Here is an 18,645-nt window from a genome sequence, read left to right as displayed (position 1 = left end):
CTTGGTCCTGAAAGAAGAACCTGCTTTGTCCTACCTCGAGCAGGAGCCCGGACCGTGTGCTTGGGCTCAGGGGCAGGTTGCTCGGGGACAGCGGGCTCACTGACAGGCTGCTGGGGCTTGGTCTTCTTTATAGGCATGGGCTGTGGGAGGACCTGTTTGGGGAAGCCTTTGAAGAACCATGCTCCAGAACGCTTCCACACCTGGAGAGGAGAGGAAAAGGTTGAAGATGTATCTGCCAAGCACTGTTACATCTGCCTTGATGTGTGCCAAGTTTTGTATTTGCTCCCTGCCTATAGCACATTTTTCTTAACAGTACCGTCTTGCACAATTCACATTTATTTGACACATTGGCCCTGAAAACTCAATAGAACGTGTTTGAGTATGCCCATTTTATTGATGTATAAAGCTGAATATCAGTATCGATATGGATAGAGAAATGTGAAGGACTGGTACAACAGGACATAGCTGGAGAAGGAGAGAATAAGCACTCAACACCAAGTCTTCCAGCTCTTCAATGTGGTCTGCTCTCCACTGCACTAGTTGCTGTAAAGAGTGTGGCCTCGCCACAATTTCCCCAAGACCTCTGACCTTCCTCCTGGCCCTGTTGGTTAGAACAAGACAGCACACCTAGAAATCTGCGATGAACATCTTCCATTGCCCCTCAGGTCCATTCTCCACACTGCTCTGTGCCCCGGGAGGAGCCCACTATGGACTGCAGCCGCTGGACTTCATTGACCTGCAGGTTTATGTGGCCAAAAACACCCACAGGAGTTGACAGCAAGGAAGAGAGTGGGATTGTGGCCTTTACCTCCTTGGCTTCCTCCCTGCTAGCTGGACAGTGACTGCACTCCTGTTAGGCTACACCCCTTTTCCAGTCTGGTAAGTGCTCCTGCCCCCACCCCTTTGGACTTAGGAGTGGTAACAGCAGCCCTGCTTTTGCTGGAGATGAGGTGACTTACCAACACTTGCCGATTTCCCTTTGCTCTACCCAGACCTTTGTAAATAATGCTTTCAATCAAACCTTTGTGTACCCCATGAATGTGTTCTATCAGTCAGCCAGGCTCCTGACTGATAATGAGAAGCTGCCCATCCAGACATAGTCTAAAAGATAGGAATCTGCAGCATGGGGTGAGTGATGTAGAAATTAGGAAAAGGATTTAATTGTCATAAAATTGAGTAATAAGCAGGGCAGTGGAAGAGAAGGCTTCCATAGAAGAAATAACGAGAGACAAATAAAGGGAGAGACAGTACAGAGGAAAAGTGTGAAGAGCATGAAACAAGAAGAGGATGAGAAATGGGAAGGAGAAGGTGACAGAGACACAGGGAAGGAAAGAGCTCAAACAAGAGGGGTTGTGTGAGGAAAGAAGAATGAATGGGAAGACAAGACATGGAATCAAAGGAAAGAGGAAGGGAATGGTGAGAGAGGAAGACCCAGAAGGGGAGAGAAGGGGATGATGGGAGAACAGGCCAGAGGGCAATGAATGGAGAGGGAAGAGGAAGGTCACAGAAGCAGAGAAGAAAAGAAACTCGTGCAAATACGAAGAGGTCATTCTGCCAGTGTTCACATCTGAGCAGGTTCCTCTCATGCCAACCTCTTAAGACAGTGGTTCCCCACCCTTTTTGGCACCAGGAACCACTTTCACGGAAGACAATTTTTCCATGGACTGGGGTGGGGGAAGGTTTTGGGATGATTCAAGCACATTACATTTATTGTGCACTTTATTATTATTATTACATTGTAATAGATAATGAGATAAGTATATGACGCACTATATGCAGAATCAGTGAGTGATGGGAGTGGCTATAAATACAGATAAAGCTTTGCTCACTTGCCCACTGCTGCTTTCCTCCAGCTGTGTGGCCTGATTCCTAACAGGCCACAGGCTGGCCCTGGTCCACAGCCCAGGGGGTGGGGACCACAGTCTTAAGGCACAAGACCCAACAAGCCCCAGTACCACCCTGTTTCCCTGATTCCAAGGAGGAAAGAAAAAGTTGGCCAAAAAGGGAGCTTGCTACAGTGGCCAGCTCAGGCCATGCCACTTACCTCTCTCTGCTCGAGGCAGATTTTGCAGAGCCACACAGAATGCAGGCGGTTTTTGGAGGTCTCCACCCCACATTTGGTGCAAACATTCTGGGGACAGAACAGCCCAACATATATTCAGGTGAGCTATCCTCTGAAATGCCATGGATTGGAGAAAGGGGTTGGAAGGGGTCACAATGACCCTCCTTTTCTCTCAGTAAATGCAAAGATTCATAATTCTTTCCTCACACTTCCTTCCATGAGCAAGGCCAGTTAGAACAAAGTTCCAATTTGAGTCTTACTCCCAATAAGAAGAATGTGAGTCATTTCCAAGCACTGGATTAAGGAACTCTCCAAGAGGCCCTCTGGGATCTGAGTTTTCAGCATCCACATAGAAGAGATCATTGACGTAAATTTTTGAGAGCAAAAGCCATATATCCATGTTGTTCATTGATTTATTTCTTCAGAGACAATCTAGACTATGACTAGAAGTTCAGCGCCTCAAGGAGAAGAAACTTATCTGAGCAAATACCATGACCGTGTTATGAAGTGTTATATTTTTGGGTGAGTTTTTTGAAAATCAAAACAAATAGGAAAACCTAATAGGTCACAAAATTCTCACTCTCTGGTTGACTGCAGCATGTATGTTTTTCGGACTAAGATTTTCCCACTATTTCATTCCAAATGTTAAATGGGACATCAAGCAGGAGCTGCCAAGCAACATCATAGAGGTCTCCAGCTGGGTTATTCACCTGAGTTTCTTGTACTCAGGCAGACCCCCAAATAGTGGCATCTCCGCCCTGGAAATGTCAGGCGTAGATAGTTTAAGGAGGGGGTGGAGGATGAAGAGAGCACAGGGAGATGCCTCTGCAAGAAAAAGGGCTCTCAAAGCCACAACCCAGGGCATTAAACATGCACACACGTATAAAAATGCTCTTTCAAATGACACAGAACTTGTTAAGCCACAATCAGGACAGCTGAAGGCTCAACCATAGCTCCTGTTCTACCTCAGGTTCATCCTGGATGGAGCTCAACTCTAAGAGGATGCAAGGATCAGTGTCTTCCAGGGAGGAACCACGATCAGGATGACCTTGGAAGACAGTTGGGAATAGGGAATTCCAAAAAGCAATCATATCCTGGTGACTAATCTGCAAGATTCAACCTCCATCCCAAGATCCAGGGCTATGCAAAGCTAGGGCCTGGGACTAACCCCTCTGCAGGTGCTGCACAAGGAAGAAACGAGAAGGTGTTGGTACCTTCTTACAGTCCTCACATATGACACAGGTTGAGCCCAGCATCCCCAGCTGTTCTCCACACAGTATGCAGCGGTTCACCCCGTCCCCAGCCACGTTCTTCCTCATGTTCTCGAGGCGTTCCACTAGGCGCCTGGAAGCAGAGACAGGGTAATAGGGACCTTGCAAGGCTAGGGACCACCAGCATAACCTACAGTGTCAGTCTGAGGGTCTTCACATTTTTTGAGTCAGACTCTTGAGCTTCTGATAATAGTTGTGGACTCTTCCTCAGAAAAAGGCACGTGCACATAAAATTCTGATACATTTCAGAGCATCAAAGACTCCCTCCCGTACCCCTCAAAGCCCATCTATTCTATTAAGTTCAGATTAAGAATCTCATCTAGTCCTTTCTATCTCATGGTACCTCCTCCCGGGAAACTGCCTTCTGAGCTCGAGATCTATTTATTATGACCCCTTCCCTTGGACGTCTTCACAGGCATCACAAACTTAGGCTGTCAAACTGAACTCTTCATCTAGGCTGCTCCCCTGCCCCACCCCAAGCCCACCTGATTTCCAGTCTCACAAATTGTCACTACCAACCACTTAACCTGCTCAAACCAGAAACCTAGAAGCTTTTCTTGGCCCCCTCATCCACTGACATTAAATGACCCAACCAAATCGCCAAATTCTGTTGCACCTACCTTACTAACATTTCTGGAATCCACCCAAAGCACCACCATCTACCTTCTGGGTGACTGAGGTAATCTCTAAATAGGCTCCCTGCTTTCATTCGTATCTGTCTATAATTTGTTCTCCATCACAATCACGGTGATATTAAAACATAAATTGGATCCTGTCACCTCCCACCCACTTTTAAGCCCTTTGTTGGTTGCTGGTACATGCCCTGCATGGTCGGGCCCCAGATGAAACCTTCAATCTTTTCTCCCGCTTGGTCTTGCATTCAGTGTCCTAGTTCAGTGGTCCTCCACTGTGGTCACCAGACTAGCAGCACCTGGACACTTGTGAATCAGAACTTCTGTGGTGGGGCACAGCAACCTGTGTTTTAATAAGCCCCCCCAGCTGATGCATGGGCAAGTTTGAGAACCATTGTTGTAGTTACACTGCTTCCTTCAGTCCCAGTTCTCCCATCTGCCTCAGTATTATTGTGTATTCTATCCCTTGTGCCTGCGAGAAAGGTACATAACCCCCTAGACAGAAGGCCCCAACAGGCTTCCCACTGGGCACGCCCCTCTGCTGCTGGAGGTTCTGTTCCCTTCTTTCACTGATCTATCTTTTATCTGTCAGTAAATTCTGTCCTTTCACTTACTTGGTGGTCCATGGATTCATTTTTCGAATCTCCAGGATCAAGGACTTAGCAGAAAGAAATTCTGGTGACAGGGGCAGCTCCCTCCCCATACTCGTATCCAGCAAAAGCAAGCTGCATGTGTTAACTGATATATAACGACAGCTTACACTTATATAAGTGCTTATTAGATGCCACCCGCTCCCAGGAGGTAGGCAACTGTTATGCCATTTCACAGGTGAGAAAACTGAGGCACAGAGATTTAAATGACTTGCCCAAAGTCACACAGCTAGGAAGTGGCAGAATCAAAACCAGAACCCAAGTTTCATGTGCATTACCCCAGCACTTTGCAAGTTCAGCTCCGTGCAGATGGCTAAGGGATCTTGTTAAAATGCAGATTCTGAAACACCAGGTCCGAGGTGGGGCCTAAGGTGCTGCATTTCTAGAAAGCACCCAGGTGGTGATGCGACTGGCCACACTCTGAATAACGGGGCTATATAACAATGATGGCTGTGGGGCATTCTGCCTCCATCTCAGGATGATGGTGGGGTTTGGGGGCTTCCAGCTTAAAATCACTGCCTTGCCCTTCCCTCAAATGAGGACCCATTCAAGACACAGCCAGTGAACCCAGATGCAGCTGGATTCTCATCCCTCCCCACCATGGCAGCCCCAAGTCCCCTCTCCACCTATTGCAGACTGTCCCCACGGCCCTCCAGCACTCCTGCCATCCCCTCACAGCGCTCTGACTTGCAATGTTATAAATAGAAGCGTCTCCCTTTGTGTCCCATTTCAGAGAGGAGCTGCTCTGCTGGAGGAAGAGCCAAAGGCAGCCTGTGGTCTCTAGAGCCCCCGCTGTCACCCAGATTGGATAGGATACTGAGGGAGGCGGGATGTGTAGAGCTGGAGGCAGCATGCTCTTCATGACTCTCCCTCATCTCCTGCTCTTCTTCTGCCCAGTCCCCTCTCAAAGTTATTTCTATGGGGTAATGGGAGAGGGAAGTAACCAGGAGCGAGCCCCCAGCTTGTGGTCTCAGATGTTCCGAAATAACACCAGCCGATGTTCATCAAGCACTTACTATGTACCAGAGAGTTTCTTAATGATGCCTTCCAGCTCCACTAGAAGCTAAGTGCTACTCTTGTGTCCATTTACTAAATGAGAAAACTGAGGCATAGAGTAGTTAAGTGACTGACCCACGTCTCACAGCTAAGAAGTGGTGAAAGCCGGGATTCAGACCCAGGGGTTCTGGGTCCTGGGTTCCTGTTGTTGGCAGCCATACCACACTGGCCCCCACATAGCCATGTTCTAAGCAGAGCCATGGGGACTATCTTGAGCAGCCCAATCTCCACCCTACACGATGCCTCTGCCCTTTCCATTCCAAGGGCCTCTCCATCATTGGCAAGAACCAAGTCATACACACCTGGTCACCCTGGCTGGGTGACCTCTTACTTCCCTGAGGTTGGGACAAGACTTTCAACAGCTGACCCATCACTACGTTTCCCTTTAAAGAACCCTTAACATTGGGTCAAGAAATCAATCTAGCTTTTGCCTCTCTGGGCTTCGGTTTTCTCATCTGGAAAACAGATGGTATTGGGTTACATCAGTGGTTGCAAAATTCTGCTTCGTGGCACCATAGGGGTTACATAGAGCCAGTTCAGGCCATGCCCTGCGGTGGCGTGGCAGGGAGGAGCTGCTGCACCCCATTATACAGCAAGTCCCATTTATCTCTTCGTTTGGGATGCTGAGTTGAATTTCCTTCAGAAAGTTGGTTTCAGTGTGTTGATTATTGAAAGCAACTTTCTGAAGGAAATACAACTCAGCATCCCAAAGAGGTAAGTGGGACTTGCTGTGTAATGGGGTATGGCAGCTTATTTATGATCTATGTACAAAAGACTTAATGAAAGAAAGAAAGAAAAGAAAAGGAAAGGAAAGGAAAGGAAAGGAAAGAAAGAAAGTTGGTTTCAGGGTTTTACAGTTAGACATTAACTAGAGCAAATGAATAATAGGATACCTCCTAATGCCCTTGAATTATAAAATGCTATTGGACAATAAGGCAGGCTACTGAAGGCAGGGGATAGCAAACGGTCACATTTTTATCATACACAATCTTGATCTTATCTATTTTCTCCTCCATCCACTGCCTTAGTCAGAAAATAGTTATTCTACCAGGGGAGGGCCCAGGGCGCAGAGAGGGAGGGAGGCTGCACAGCTCACTCAGCCAGGGCTAGAATCTAGCGCTCTGCTTCAGTAAATCATCTTTGCTTTCCATGAATTCCCGCGGCCTCCTGGCTCATGTCAAGCTTTGCCAGTGTAGCTCAGGAAGATAGCATGGACAGATAATTCTGAACTGAAAATTAAAAGGGGTTTCCTGCCTCTTCTTAGTTTTAAAGGCTGTAGATTTGCCCACACCTTGCAAACCCACATTGTAAACCCCCCGACCAGACTGGCTGTCTCTTCTCCCATTGAATCCTAAATGCCAAAAGGCCCCATTTAACACACATTGCACTGAGAATGTCTCGTTACCTTCCTTCAGCAGCAGCAAATGGCACGGAAACGCAACAGAGTTAAGATCGTTCCTCAGATGTCTCCTCTCAGGGACCCTTGTTATTTGTGAATTCAGTGTGGACCAATAAAGATGGTGGATGAGAGGTGGGGGCGTGCGGACCTTCTCTGGTGAAGCTCAGGATGTTTCCTGCAGCTGCCCATTTGGGCTCCCTCCCTGTTGCCCAGACGCCAGGGCCACAGCACAGAAAGCCCCCAACAGACAAAGATTTTTAACTAGGAAATTAAACTCTGCAGGAAACTAAGGCAAAGCTGAGTCATGGAAGACCACGAGTCACAAACAAGTCCTTATCCTGGTGATAAAACATTTCCGCATCGTCACCCCAGAAGACACGCTGGTTTTTGCTGGTCTTGGTGGGAGAGACCCATGTGTGTAAGGAAGATGACTCCAGCTCTTACTGCACGTTGGTCAGCCGGCATCAGGAAAACCATCAGCACGTGGGGCCCTGACCTCTAAACCTCAGCTACGGGTCTGTTAATAATTAAGCCCAGAGATCAGTACTTAAGCATGCAGCCCTGTTGGGAGCTACTGCATAGGGGACTGTTCTTAAAATTTATGGCACATTTAGATCACTTGGAGAGAGCAGTCAACATTCAGAGAATGAGGCTGGGGTAAGGCCTGGGAACCTGGACTTTCAAGTAGTTCCTTATATGATTCTGCTGCTGATTCCAGACTACACTTTGAGAAAGGCTACGGTAGGAAAGGAAGTGGTGAGGCACATTCCATGGGAAAATGCTCTCCTCACTAGGATAAGTGGGAAAACCCCAAAAACCCAGGCTGCAGGATTGTGAACAGGGTGTGAATTTGGGTTTGAAACATACTCACCTGAATTACCTTCCTTGCATGCACTCACAGGGAAAATTGGGAAGCAAAAGCACCCAAATACTCACAGCAGTTATCACAGGGTGGTGGGGTCATAGGTAACTATTATTTCCTTCTTCAATGCCTCCTGTCCTTATTCTCTGCTAAGCACCTGATTAGCTGGACTCCTCTGTACTTTCCTAACTTTCTTACAATAAGCACCTTTGTGTTAGAGAAGACAGTGTATTTTCGAAGATGGGGACTGTGCAGGTGAAGGATTAAAAGATGCAAGGTTGAACCATCCTACCTCTCATTCAGACAATGGCCTTAAAACCCTATTCTCCAGGTCCTCCTTTCCCAGACTGTACTAGGAGGAGTCAGATGAGATGAACCTCCAGTTTCCTCAATGGACGGCATTCAGGGATTCCCAGATTCTGAGGGTGAAACATCAAGATTTCTCCTTTTTGAAACTGAAGGACCCTGAATGAATAAGAACAGATGGGTCTGCCATGGCTGCCCAGCTTGGTTTGGCTGTCTGGTTTTGTTTGCCTGTCTAACGTCTCCACCCTCCTCCCCAACATTAAGTGCCCAATTAGCTGGACGCTGTAAGTGGCTGTCATTCTCTACTTGTGTCTTTACATGGCTGATTAACTTTATGATGACTACTTGTGCCTGGGCATCCAGGCAACATTCATCACCAGGCTGAGTGCTTAAGGGGAACTGTGGGTCACTCAGTGAAATTGTGTGGGTGCCTCCCACTTCCTAGGATGCTTTCAGAGCCACTACAAAGGGTAGTTCCCCAACTCTGGGCACCAATGGATGATCTGTGGAGGTGGTGGGAAGTGGATTCCCAACTTCACCTGACTGCCCATACAAATTGAGGCAGGTGGGCTATTCATCTACTCCACAAATATTGACAGATCACGAGGGTCCAAGCGTGAGCAAAACAGATGAGGTCCCTGCCCTCATGGGGCTCAGACATTATTTAAAACTGCACAGATCACCATAATAATTGTAAGTACTCTGAAGGATTAGTATGGGCAGCTGCAAGAATTTGTTGTTGTTTTTTTTTTGTGGTTTTTTGGCCAGGGCTGGGTTTGAACCTGCTACCTCCGGCAGCTGCAAGAATTTGTAACGGAGGGACAGTCAGGATGGGGGCCTCGAGGGAAGCGAGAGAACACCACATGTGAAGGACATGAGAGATGCTCAGCTCAGCAGGGTGCTGGGTGACAGCAGAGGAGGCTGGAGAGACAGCGGGGGCCACTGCAGGCAGGGTCTTGAGTCTAAGCGTGACAGGACAGGACTCAAGGGCTTTAAGCAGAAGAGATTCAACTTCCTCCAGTACAGTGGGAATTTCAGCTGCTGCAACCGTTCCAGGTAACATGAGGCAGGAGTGTCTGTGGACTTCCTCTACCCATGTGGCTGAACAGGTCTTTTGAAACTACAAGACTGGCCCAAACGGGTCTAACTCAGTGGTGGTAAAGAGCACATCCCAAGGAGGACCATGACCTGCCATCACATGCCAGCAGCCTGCTAGGAGTCGCTCCTGTTTCCTATTACTGCTATGATAAATTACCACCAATCTAGTGCCTTAAGATAATATATGCTTATTATCTTGACAGTTCTGGGGGTCAGGTGTTCCCCACAGGTTTTACTAGGCTAATGTCAAGGTGTTGACAGGGCTTTGTTCTCTCTAGAGGCCTAGGGGAAAGTTTGTTCTAGAAGCTGCCTGTATTCTTGGTTCTTGGCCCCTTTCTCCATTTTCAAAACCAGCAGGATAGCATCTTCCAGTCTCTCATGAATCTGACCCTCCTGTTTCCTCTCATAAGGCCCCTTGTGAAGACACGGGGTCTACTTGCATAATGCAAGATAATCTCTCCAACTCGGGATCTGCATCTGAATCATATCTGCAAAGACCCTTTTGCCATGGGAGGTAACATATTCCAGGCTTCAGGGATTGGCATCTGGACATTTTTAGGGGGTTAGAGGGGCATCGTTCCTGCCCCCTTCAGCCACTCGGAAATGATTTGGGACTGAATCCAACGTTAGCCCTCTCCTCTGCAAGCAAGATTGGGGCAATTCCTTCCTGGCTGCCTGTGGGTGTCAGATAAGTTAAGCTTTGCAGCTCTGCAAGCTGCCAATCACCTTCTGCAGGTGCAGACGCCCTACAAAGGCATGCCAGCACACACACACACACACACACACACACCTGCACACATGCACACACACATACATACTCTTGCAGAATTTCAGAATAGGGGGCAGTTATGATACAGGGGTTATTAAGTGCCAAGGCTGGAGTGAGCTTGCCTAGAGGTATTTCTGGACTTGGCCAACTCCTGGCTCTGTGACCCCCCTCAGTTTCTTCATCTGTAAATCAGAGAAAACAAGTTTCTTACTTTCTAGGATTGTTGGTAAAGGTAAAATGAGAAAGTATTTGTAAAATGATAACTACTCAGTAATGGTTGCTGCTAATTGTTCTTCTGGAAATGTCTGGCTTTTACAACTCACATTTTTTCCTATGTAACCAGGATGCTATAATCTGCCTGGGAAGTCTGTCTTCCTAAAGCTTTTAAAAGGACTTTGGTGATTAGAAATTTATAGGACTCATGTGCCCGGTCTCTAAACATAAACACACACACACAGACGGCGCATGTATCCATACACAAATGCGTATGCCCACAGGAAACCCATAGAGGCAAGTGTCCTCATGTACCAGTAAGCCTGCACACACACACGTACATACATACGTCCATGATCAGAACCTACGTGCAAGAACATACCATACCTCCACATGCATGTCTGAACACACTCTGAGGCTCCAATCGGCTGTCTTCTGCAGGCAAGGACATAAGCTTGTTTGACAGATGCTTGTTTGCTAAACTCTGCGTCTTTCAAAAAGCCCAAACTGACTTCAGATTACTGCTTATGAACTTTCCAGTATTGCTGTAGCATCTCCCATGAAGAGAAGACTAACAGATGTACAAATGCCCCAGGAGCAGGCTTAATGTGGCATGCCACAGAGCCTTGGGAAGACACCCGCCTGCCCTGATGTGATGGGTTTACGTGCCAATCCCTGAACCAGCAGGGAAAATCACTAAAAGCTGGGGTTCCACCAATTGACGGGATGGTGCCAGAGCAGCTGCCTTTAGAAGCTACAGTTGACCATGATTTCATAAAAACACAGCAAAATGGATTCAATACCATGTTCTCTCTCTCACACACACACGCCATCAATTCTAGAATCATGCCTCTCACTCTTTACCTCACTTTAATTGCCAAGTGGGGGGATATTACTGTTGAGTTTATTAAACTTGGCACTTTCTGCAGATTGGACCATCTGCTGTGAATGGGGAAATGGCTGCCCTGAGCAGAGCTGGCCTGAGGCTCCAATGCCAGGGTCTCTCAGGAACCTGTCCTTAAATGACTGAGCTGCTCCATTATGAAGCCACACGGCTGGCGTGTGCATTTCCGACTCATTAATTCTCACTGTTGTTTATTACTGTCATCACCCAGGGAGCTCTAGATCATGGATCTCTCTCCTTGAGGGATTGGTGATTTCTTCCTGGGCCTCGGTGCTTTGGGGAGGGAGGTCACCCTTGTTCTGAGTTGGAGACTCTGGGAGCCAAGAGACAAAGACAATTGGGCTAATGCAGCCCATGCCTGGGGAGGTGCTGTATCATTTAAACCCAGAAGCAGCAGTAGTCATGGTTGCTGTTTCTGAGTGGTTACTGTGCCCCTGGGTGTTGTGCTAAGTACTCTAATGTGCATTGTTTTCCTTGAGCTGTCAATAACCTGGGAGATCAGTTCTATTATTCACTCCCATTTTACAGATAGCGAAACCAAGGCACACAGAGGGAAAGTCACTTGCCCAAGTGCACCCAGGCCGAGAGTGACAGAGATGAATTTGGAGGTTAGGTCTAGCTGTCGAGATTCTAGGAAAATGAGGGCTTTGTTTCATTTCCATGCTTAAGGTTGGGGCTGCTTCTGCTCCCTCTCTCTCCCCTGCCCTGCCCTGTCATGGAAAATAGAGTTGAGAGAATGCAGCATGCAGGGGACAGGGGCCCTTGTGGTAAAGAGGAACGAATTGCTTCATGAAGGAAGAAGCACATGAGACTGAATCAATTAACTGGCTGGATACCTGAGGTACCCCATAAACTATTGACTTCTCTAAATCCTGAAATCATCTGTCAATTGCCTTTCCCATCTGTACTCACCCCAAAAGCAATATTATAAGGCGGAGAGACAGATTCAAGTTCAAAGTCTTATTTGGCCATGTAAAGACTGTGTGCCCCTGAGAAAGTGGCTTAACCTCACTGAGCTTCAGTTTTCTCCGTATTTGTCTAGCCTGGCACCTCTGGCTACAGCTGAATGGATAAGGAGCAGGCATTTAGGGCAAGCTGGGCCAATCACAGTTCCTTCCCTGGAAATTTGGAATCAGGACTAAGAAGAACTATAAAAATTGGGAAGCGCGAGCATGGCTAGGTTTTCTAACATGTGGGATGAGACCTTTCATAAGACTAGTCTGTGTTTCTGGCCTCAGATCCCCTGCGGTATCTTTGAATCCCTATACTAAATTTTCCTTTGTGCACAATGTGGTAGAATCTCTCTCAAGATAGCCCCCTCTCCTGTATGTGCATGTCATTTATCCCATAAGGAGATAGAATTTATTTTCCCTCCCCAGTAGAAAATGCTGGAAGTGATGCTGTCAGTTCCAGACCTAGCTAGTAACAGACCTGACAACTCCCATCTTTGTACCCTTGAGATCCAGATACCATGTAAAGGGGCTCAAATAAGAATAACGAATAAGGAAAGATCACACTGAGCAAGAGGGGCTATGTGAAGAGCACCAAGGTATAGGCATGAGAATAAAGCTTTCTTGGACCTTCTAGCCCAGCCCAGCCACTGGCTGAGTGCAGCTAAGTGAGCAAACTCAGCCAACAGCCCGCTGGAGCAGAAAACTAGCCCAGCAGAGCTGGTATAGATTCTTAACCCATAGAACTGTGAAAAATAATATATTATTGTTGCTTTAAGTCACTATGTTGGGGGGGGGTTTGTTCTATAGCAATAGATAACTGAAATAACCCAGCTAGAACTATCTTCTTTTCTTGCAAGCGAAGTGTCTTAACTAATATAGAAAGTCTATAGCAATCAGGCATGCAAAATAAACTCTGAAATCCCACTTAGCACTTATATAAGGAATGTGGGGGCAAAATGAGATTGGTTAATGAGTTTCTTTTCTGGCCATCATCTCTCTCTCCTGGGATGCCGAAGAGAGCAGAGCTGGGTTGGGAGCTGAGTGTGGTGAGTGAAGGTTTAGACCCCTCCTGGGCAGAAGCAAAGGGGCTACAGGGACGGAAATAGCTCTGGTCTGCTGCATGGCCTGGGCTCCATGGAACTGCTAACCTAGCAACACTGCCCCAGGGAAAGAGTGACCCAGGGGAGGCCTAAGGGCATGTCTCTTCTAGAACCGTGACAGCATGGAGACCAGTTCTGGTAGCTTTGAGACTTAGAGACAGGTTAGCAAGAGCTGAGAAGAATCAATGTGGCAGCACAGAAGGAGTTTCAACTTCCAGTCTGCAAAATGTCCCCTCCAAACCTGAATGATTAAAATTTCCAGGCTCTGCAGAGACTAGGAATCCGGGGACAGGCCTTCGGGAAAGACATCTCATAGAGTTAAGAGACAGTTCTGCTGAGAGTCAGATAGCGATGGGTGCCTTGCCTCTACACCATCTTGGGCTAAAGGCCTCAGCTCTCTAAGCCTCACTTTTCCCACCTGTAAAATGGGGGATAAACAATAGCACTTGTTTGGGGATGAGAGGAGCAGTTGATGAGCTCATTCGTATAAAAGTTTTTAGACACAGGGCTTGGCACATAGTAAGTTCTCAGCAAATGGTACCCATGATAATGATCATTTTTCACATTTGTCAACAATGATTTTATAACTCTTCCATTGGCTTTTACTCCGATAATAGAAAAGATTATTCAGCATCATAGAACTCAGAAGGCGACACAGACATACCTGCAATTTTAACATTGTTGGGAGTGGGGTTAACTAGGTCCCTTTGTGTTCTTTGTCTTAGGTAGAGAGGAAGCGGAGGAGGGAGAGGGTACATGTGGAGTGGCGTTAGGCCCCTATCAGTTAGGAGGAACTCATTTATTCTGAGAGATACAGCTAGCAGTAAGGTGTGGGGTCCTCCATCAGATACCACAAAATGCTATGAAATCTGAATAGAAAGGACCCTGAGAATCAGACTGAGTCATTTCATGGGTGAGGAAACTGAGGCCCCACAGTTGTCTCATTATCAGACATCCTTAGATTCTGTAGGGGGAGCCAGTTGGAACCCCAATTTTCAGTCTTGCTCCATGCTTGATATTTCACTTGGCTTTCATCTGACTCTACTCTGATCCCCTTCCAGAGAAGCGTGGGTGGAACAGGAACCAGGGCAGGTTTGAGCTTATAAGACACAAATAGCACTGGGTTTGCCTCTGGCGATGCTATCAGCAAGGGCTGGCTGCAGGAAGGGTTCTGGGAAACAACCACAGCCAGAATCTTCCGGGACTGTCCTCCATACTCTGGGAAGCCAGGCAGAAAACACACCATCTCAGCAAAGGGACATTCTGTCACCAAAGCTCGGCCCAAGCTGCCCTGGAAGCATCTCAAATCTCCTTTAGGGGAAGCCAGGGGCTGTTAGAATTCCAGGGCTTGACAAATCAAAGTCTCAGGGCATAATTCTAGAATAGAGGCCAAAAATGAGCTTTCTCATTAAAAAAAAAAAAAACAAAAAACAAATTTACCATTAAATAATTGCCACCATTTATTGAGCTTATACTCTGTAATGAGGAAACTGAGGCACAGGGAAGTAGAAGTGGCTTACCTAAGATCACACAGGCAGTAAGTGATAGAGTTGGAATTTGAACTCAAGTATCTCGGACTTTCATACCCCAGCTCATAACCTCTATGCTCTGCTGACATGTTATCGGGTTGATATGCAGACTACAACAGGACGTCAAGGACAAGGCAAGGACTCCCTTTGTCCTGTTTTAGAACATTCAAGCTGGATCTTCTCAGCCCACAAGGACCCCCATACCTTCTCCCCCAAGAGGCAGCCCAGCAGCCATGTTGATACAACATGGCCTGGCACTCCTGGCTGCAGCTGATTGGACAAGGGATAGCACCTGACATAAACCAGCCAATCAGCATACTTTCCCTGGGAATTTGGGCCATAAACAAGATTTTTAAACTCCCCAGTCTCTTGGCCACAGGAATGCACCAAAAAAATGGGGGACAACATCATCTGCCACGTTCACTTATTCACTCAAGAAATATTTTGCTGTACACCTATTATATGCCAAGCTCTGAGAACACAGTAGGGACTAAAACAGGCAAAAATCTCTATAACGTAATGGGGAAAGATGGCATAATTAAACTAAATGTGTAAAATATAAAATAGCACTTGGCCGGTGCTATGTAGGACAAAGTTGAGAGGAGTCCTTACTTTTACCGTTTACCCTTAACATCCACATCGTTATGTGCACACACACAGAGAAGGTACACATGCACCACCAGCCCAGAGAACTTCCCATCCTGAAATATCTTTTTTAAAAGCAAAACAAAACCCAACCCTATAAGCAAGCCCCTCAATCCCATCCCTTTGGCAACTGCCTAAGGAAGCTACTGAAGGCAGATGTCTGTCACTTGTCAACAACATCTCTGATCTCCCCAGACTGCTCTGAGTGAAATTATCTGCAGAGGCTCAAATCCAAGGTGCCCACTGCCTGCATCTTCAAAACATCATTTTCCATCTGAGAAACTCGTTAATTCCCAGCTGAGTGTGTAGGTAGGGAGATCAGTGGGTACCTCAGTTGCCAAATCAGTTGTAAGCAGTTGGCAATAGCTGCCCTGGCAGAGGGGACTGGGCTGGGGGCTAGGGTGGAAGTGGCACCCAGCATCTCCTGCCCCAATTTCCCATTGAGATTCAGGTCTGGGAAGACCACTCTGTTGGCCTCTCTGCATGCTGTCAGTCAAGGTGTTCACCAAAGTCAAGGTTCCCATCAAAGCCATGAGTACCCCAAGCATGCACACTTACTCCCTTCTCTCAGTTACTCCTCACATCCTAATGACTGCCCACATTTCCCTACTCCCTCTTCTCAAGCCCATTCACTCAAGCTACTCCCTTGCTCTCCAGCACGGGGAACCATCCTTGCTCACTGATTCTCTCTCTCTCTCTCTCACGCTCACACACCCAACATCACATCATAGATCTTTCTTGTAGGTCTGGCTTCTTTCCCATATGCATTTTCTTTATCCCACCCTCCGGACCCCACTTCCCTCTCCCTCCTGAAGTTTATAAACATGTAGTATCACCAAAGCCTGGGCCAGGAACTCTGCATGTCATCTCAGTCCCTACATGATTCCTGTGGGATCATGACTGTCATTTCCTCCATTCTGCCGGTGAGAAAACTGGAGCTCAGAGAGGTCTGGTGATGTGCCCAAGATCCACAGCAGGCACATGGGGCCTGGCATAGGACCCCAGGTTCTCTGAGTCCTGCCCCACCATGGTAAGTTTGCCACCCCCTTGCATACTGTCTCTTATGGGATACGTGTCTCACATTCGCTTGCGTGATTCATTTCAAACATACCCTCACTTTTACCTACTGTCTCTTTTTCACTCACCTCCCCTTTTTTTGTCCTCCTCACCTCCCCCCAGCTGTACTTTCTAGCCCCTACAAGGCCAAGGTCTCTAGAACACATCTCTATGCTCTGTGATTGGCTAAGACACTCTATCTTGCACCCACCATACCCCTTGCAACTCCAATGAAAGTCTTCCTTTTCCCACCCACAAGGCCACTCCCCTTCCCTTTCTTGAATGCATCCCCAACCAAGAAGTCCCCCAGAGACAATCCAAGATGGAGGCCAAGTATTAGCCTCCCTGCAACAGGGCACGGTGAGTCTGGGGAGATAAGACTCGAGGCATCTCTGGCTGGTGGGATCTGCCTATAATCATCCCTTTGAGGATACAGGGAGTCAGCAAGGGACTTCTGGACCCTAAGAGGAGGACAAAAACAGTGGAAAACTGGCAAGTGGTTGCGTGTGTCCAATTGACCAAATCCCGCTGGCAGCCATAAGTACAAGCAGCAGTGAGACTACAAACTGGAAAGGCCTTACTGTGAACTGTTCTGGTGTTTTTGGACTTGGCACTCAGTTGAACTCCCTTTGGGGAGAGCTTGAGCAGGAGTGTGGAGAACTATGGGCATTGTCTAGAGCCCAAGACTGAGCAGGACGGAGCTAATGGTGTTCGGCTGTGGGCCGCAGGGAGCCATTGTGAGAGAACTGCTCCGGCAAGCTCCACTCTCAGGGCTGCAGAGCAAGGATCGGGCGGGAGCTAGTAACCTAGTGACAGAGCAGCCTAAAGGCGGGGACTGAGCTGCCTTACAGCCTTAACTCTCAGGGGCAGAGTGAGACTGGTATTGGCACACTGGAGCCTCGGGATGTTTCCCTGGGTAACATGGTGGTGTGGTGCCGTGGTGTCACAGCTCATAGCAACCTCAAATTCCTGGGCTTGGCGCCACCTGGACCTCCATAAGAGCTGTGCCACCACACCTGACCCGCACCCGCTGGGCCTCCACATGCCCTGACCAGGAACTACAGGAGCCGCGCAACCCTGCATCCTCCCTCCTGTACCCTCCCTGCCTCCACACCACAGCTCGTCTGGCCAGGGACTCTGGTAGCCGCCTGCCCTCCAGGGCCGTCCCTGCCTCTGCGCAGAGCCCTTCTCCTGGCCAGAGACTGCTGGAGCCTTGAGCTCTCTGTGCCAAAGTCACTGGGTTCCAGGCACTCCCAGAACTGTGAGCACCACCTCTTGCCCTGTTGCTGGATCCGGGTGTGTCACACTCTGTAGCTGCTTCCACAACCAGAACTCCCTGGCTGGGGCAGCCCCAGAGGAACTACACAGGGCCACTCCCTACAAAGATCCAGCAACAATAGAGTGATTCCACTGCGGTCTAATCTTGGAGAAACACCTCCCCAACTCTGAGGATGGCCAGAGGCAATGGTGAAAAACAATAATGAGGCAAAATCAACAGAAAAACTCTGGCAATATGAATGGTCAGAGTAGATCAACTCCCCCAAGGATCAATGGGGCAGACACAGCACAAGATCCCATGCACAAACAAATAGCTGAGATGTCAGAAATAGAATTCAGAATCTGGATAGCAAATAAGATTGAATTAGAATTTCAAGCAGTAACCCAAAAGATATCTCAAGAATTCAATGAATTCAAAGACCAAATGACCAAAGATTTGGACACATTGAGACAAGAAGTTGCAGCCCTCAAAGATCTGAGAAACACAGTAGAATCCCTCAGTAACAGAATGGAGCAAGCAGAAGAAAGGATTTCTGACATTGAAGACAAAGCTTTCAAACACTCCCAAACTCTCAAAGAGGAAGAGAAATGGAGGGCAAAAACAGATCACTCTCTCAGAGAGCTCTGGGATAATTTGAAGAAAACCAATATTCGTCTTAAAGAAATCCCAGAAAGTGATGAAGTGGCTTCACAAGGCACAGAGTCTCTTCTCCATGAGATTATGAAGGAGAACTTTCCAGACATGCCAAGAGATTCTGAAATTCAGATAGCAGACAGTTTCAGAACTCCAGCATGACTCAACCCAAATAAGACATCCCCCAGACACATCATAATCAACTTCACTAAAGTTAATATGAAGGAG

The 18,645-nt window shown here is 47.6% G+C and overlaps 1 protein-coding gene across 10 annotated transcripts in view; it reads right to left on the bottom strand.

The window, feature by feature from the left end:
* The window catches only part of RPH3A (rabphilin 3A), a 325,966-nt gene that overhangs the window by 30,762 nt on the left and 276,559 nt on the right, over nt 1-18,645 (bottom strand). For all 10 annotated transcript variants that reach the window (XM_053588109.1, XM_053588112.1, XM_053588113.1 and 7 more), the window contains 3 exons: nt 3,277-3,406; nt 2,045-2,131; nt 35-200 (listed from right to left, as the gene is read on the bottom strand). In XM_053588109.1, coding sequence (XP_053444084.1) covers nt 35-200; nt 2,045-2,131; nt 3,277-3,406 — 383 coding nt within the window. The remainder of the gene's footprint in view (nt 1-34; nt 201-2,044; nt 2,132-3,276; nt 3,407-18,645) is intronic.

Source organism: Nycticebus coucang, chromosome 4, assembly GCF_027406575.1.
Source record: "Nycticebus coucang isolate mNycCou1 chromosome 4, mNycCou1.pri, whole genome shotgun sequence".
In the NCBI taxonomy this organism is placed as follows: Eukaryota; Metazoa; Chordata; class Mammalia; order Primates; family Lorisidae; genus Nycticebus; species Nycticebus coucang.
Note: the sequence above shows the minus strand (reverse complement) of the source record. Positions and strands in the feature narration are given on the sequence as shown.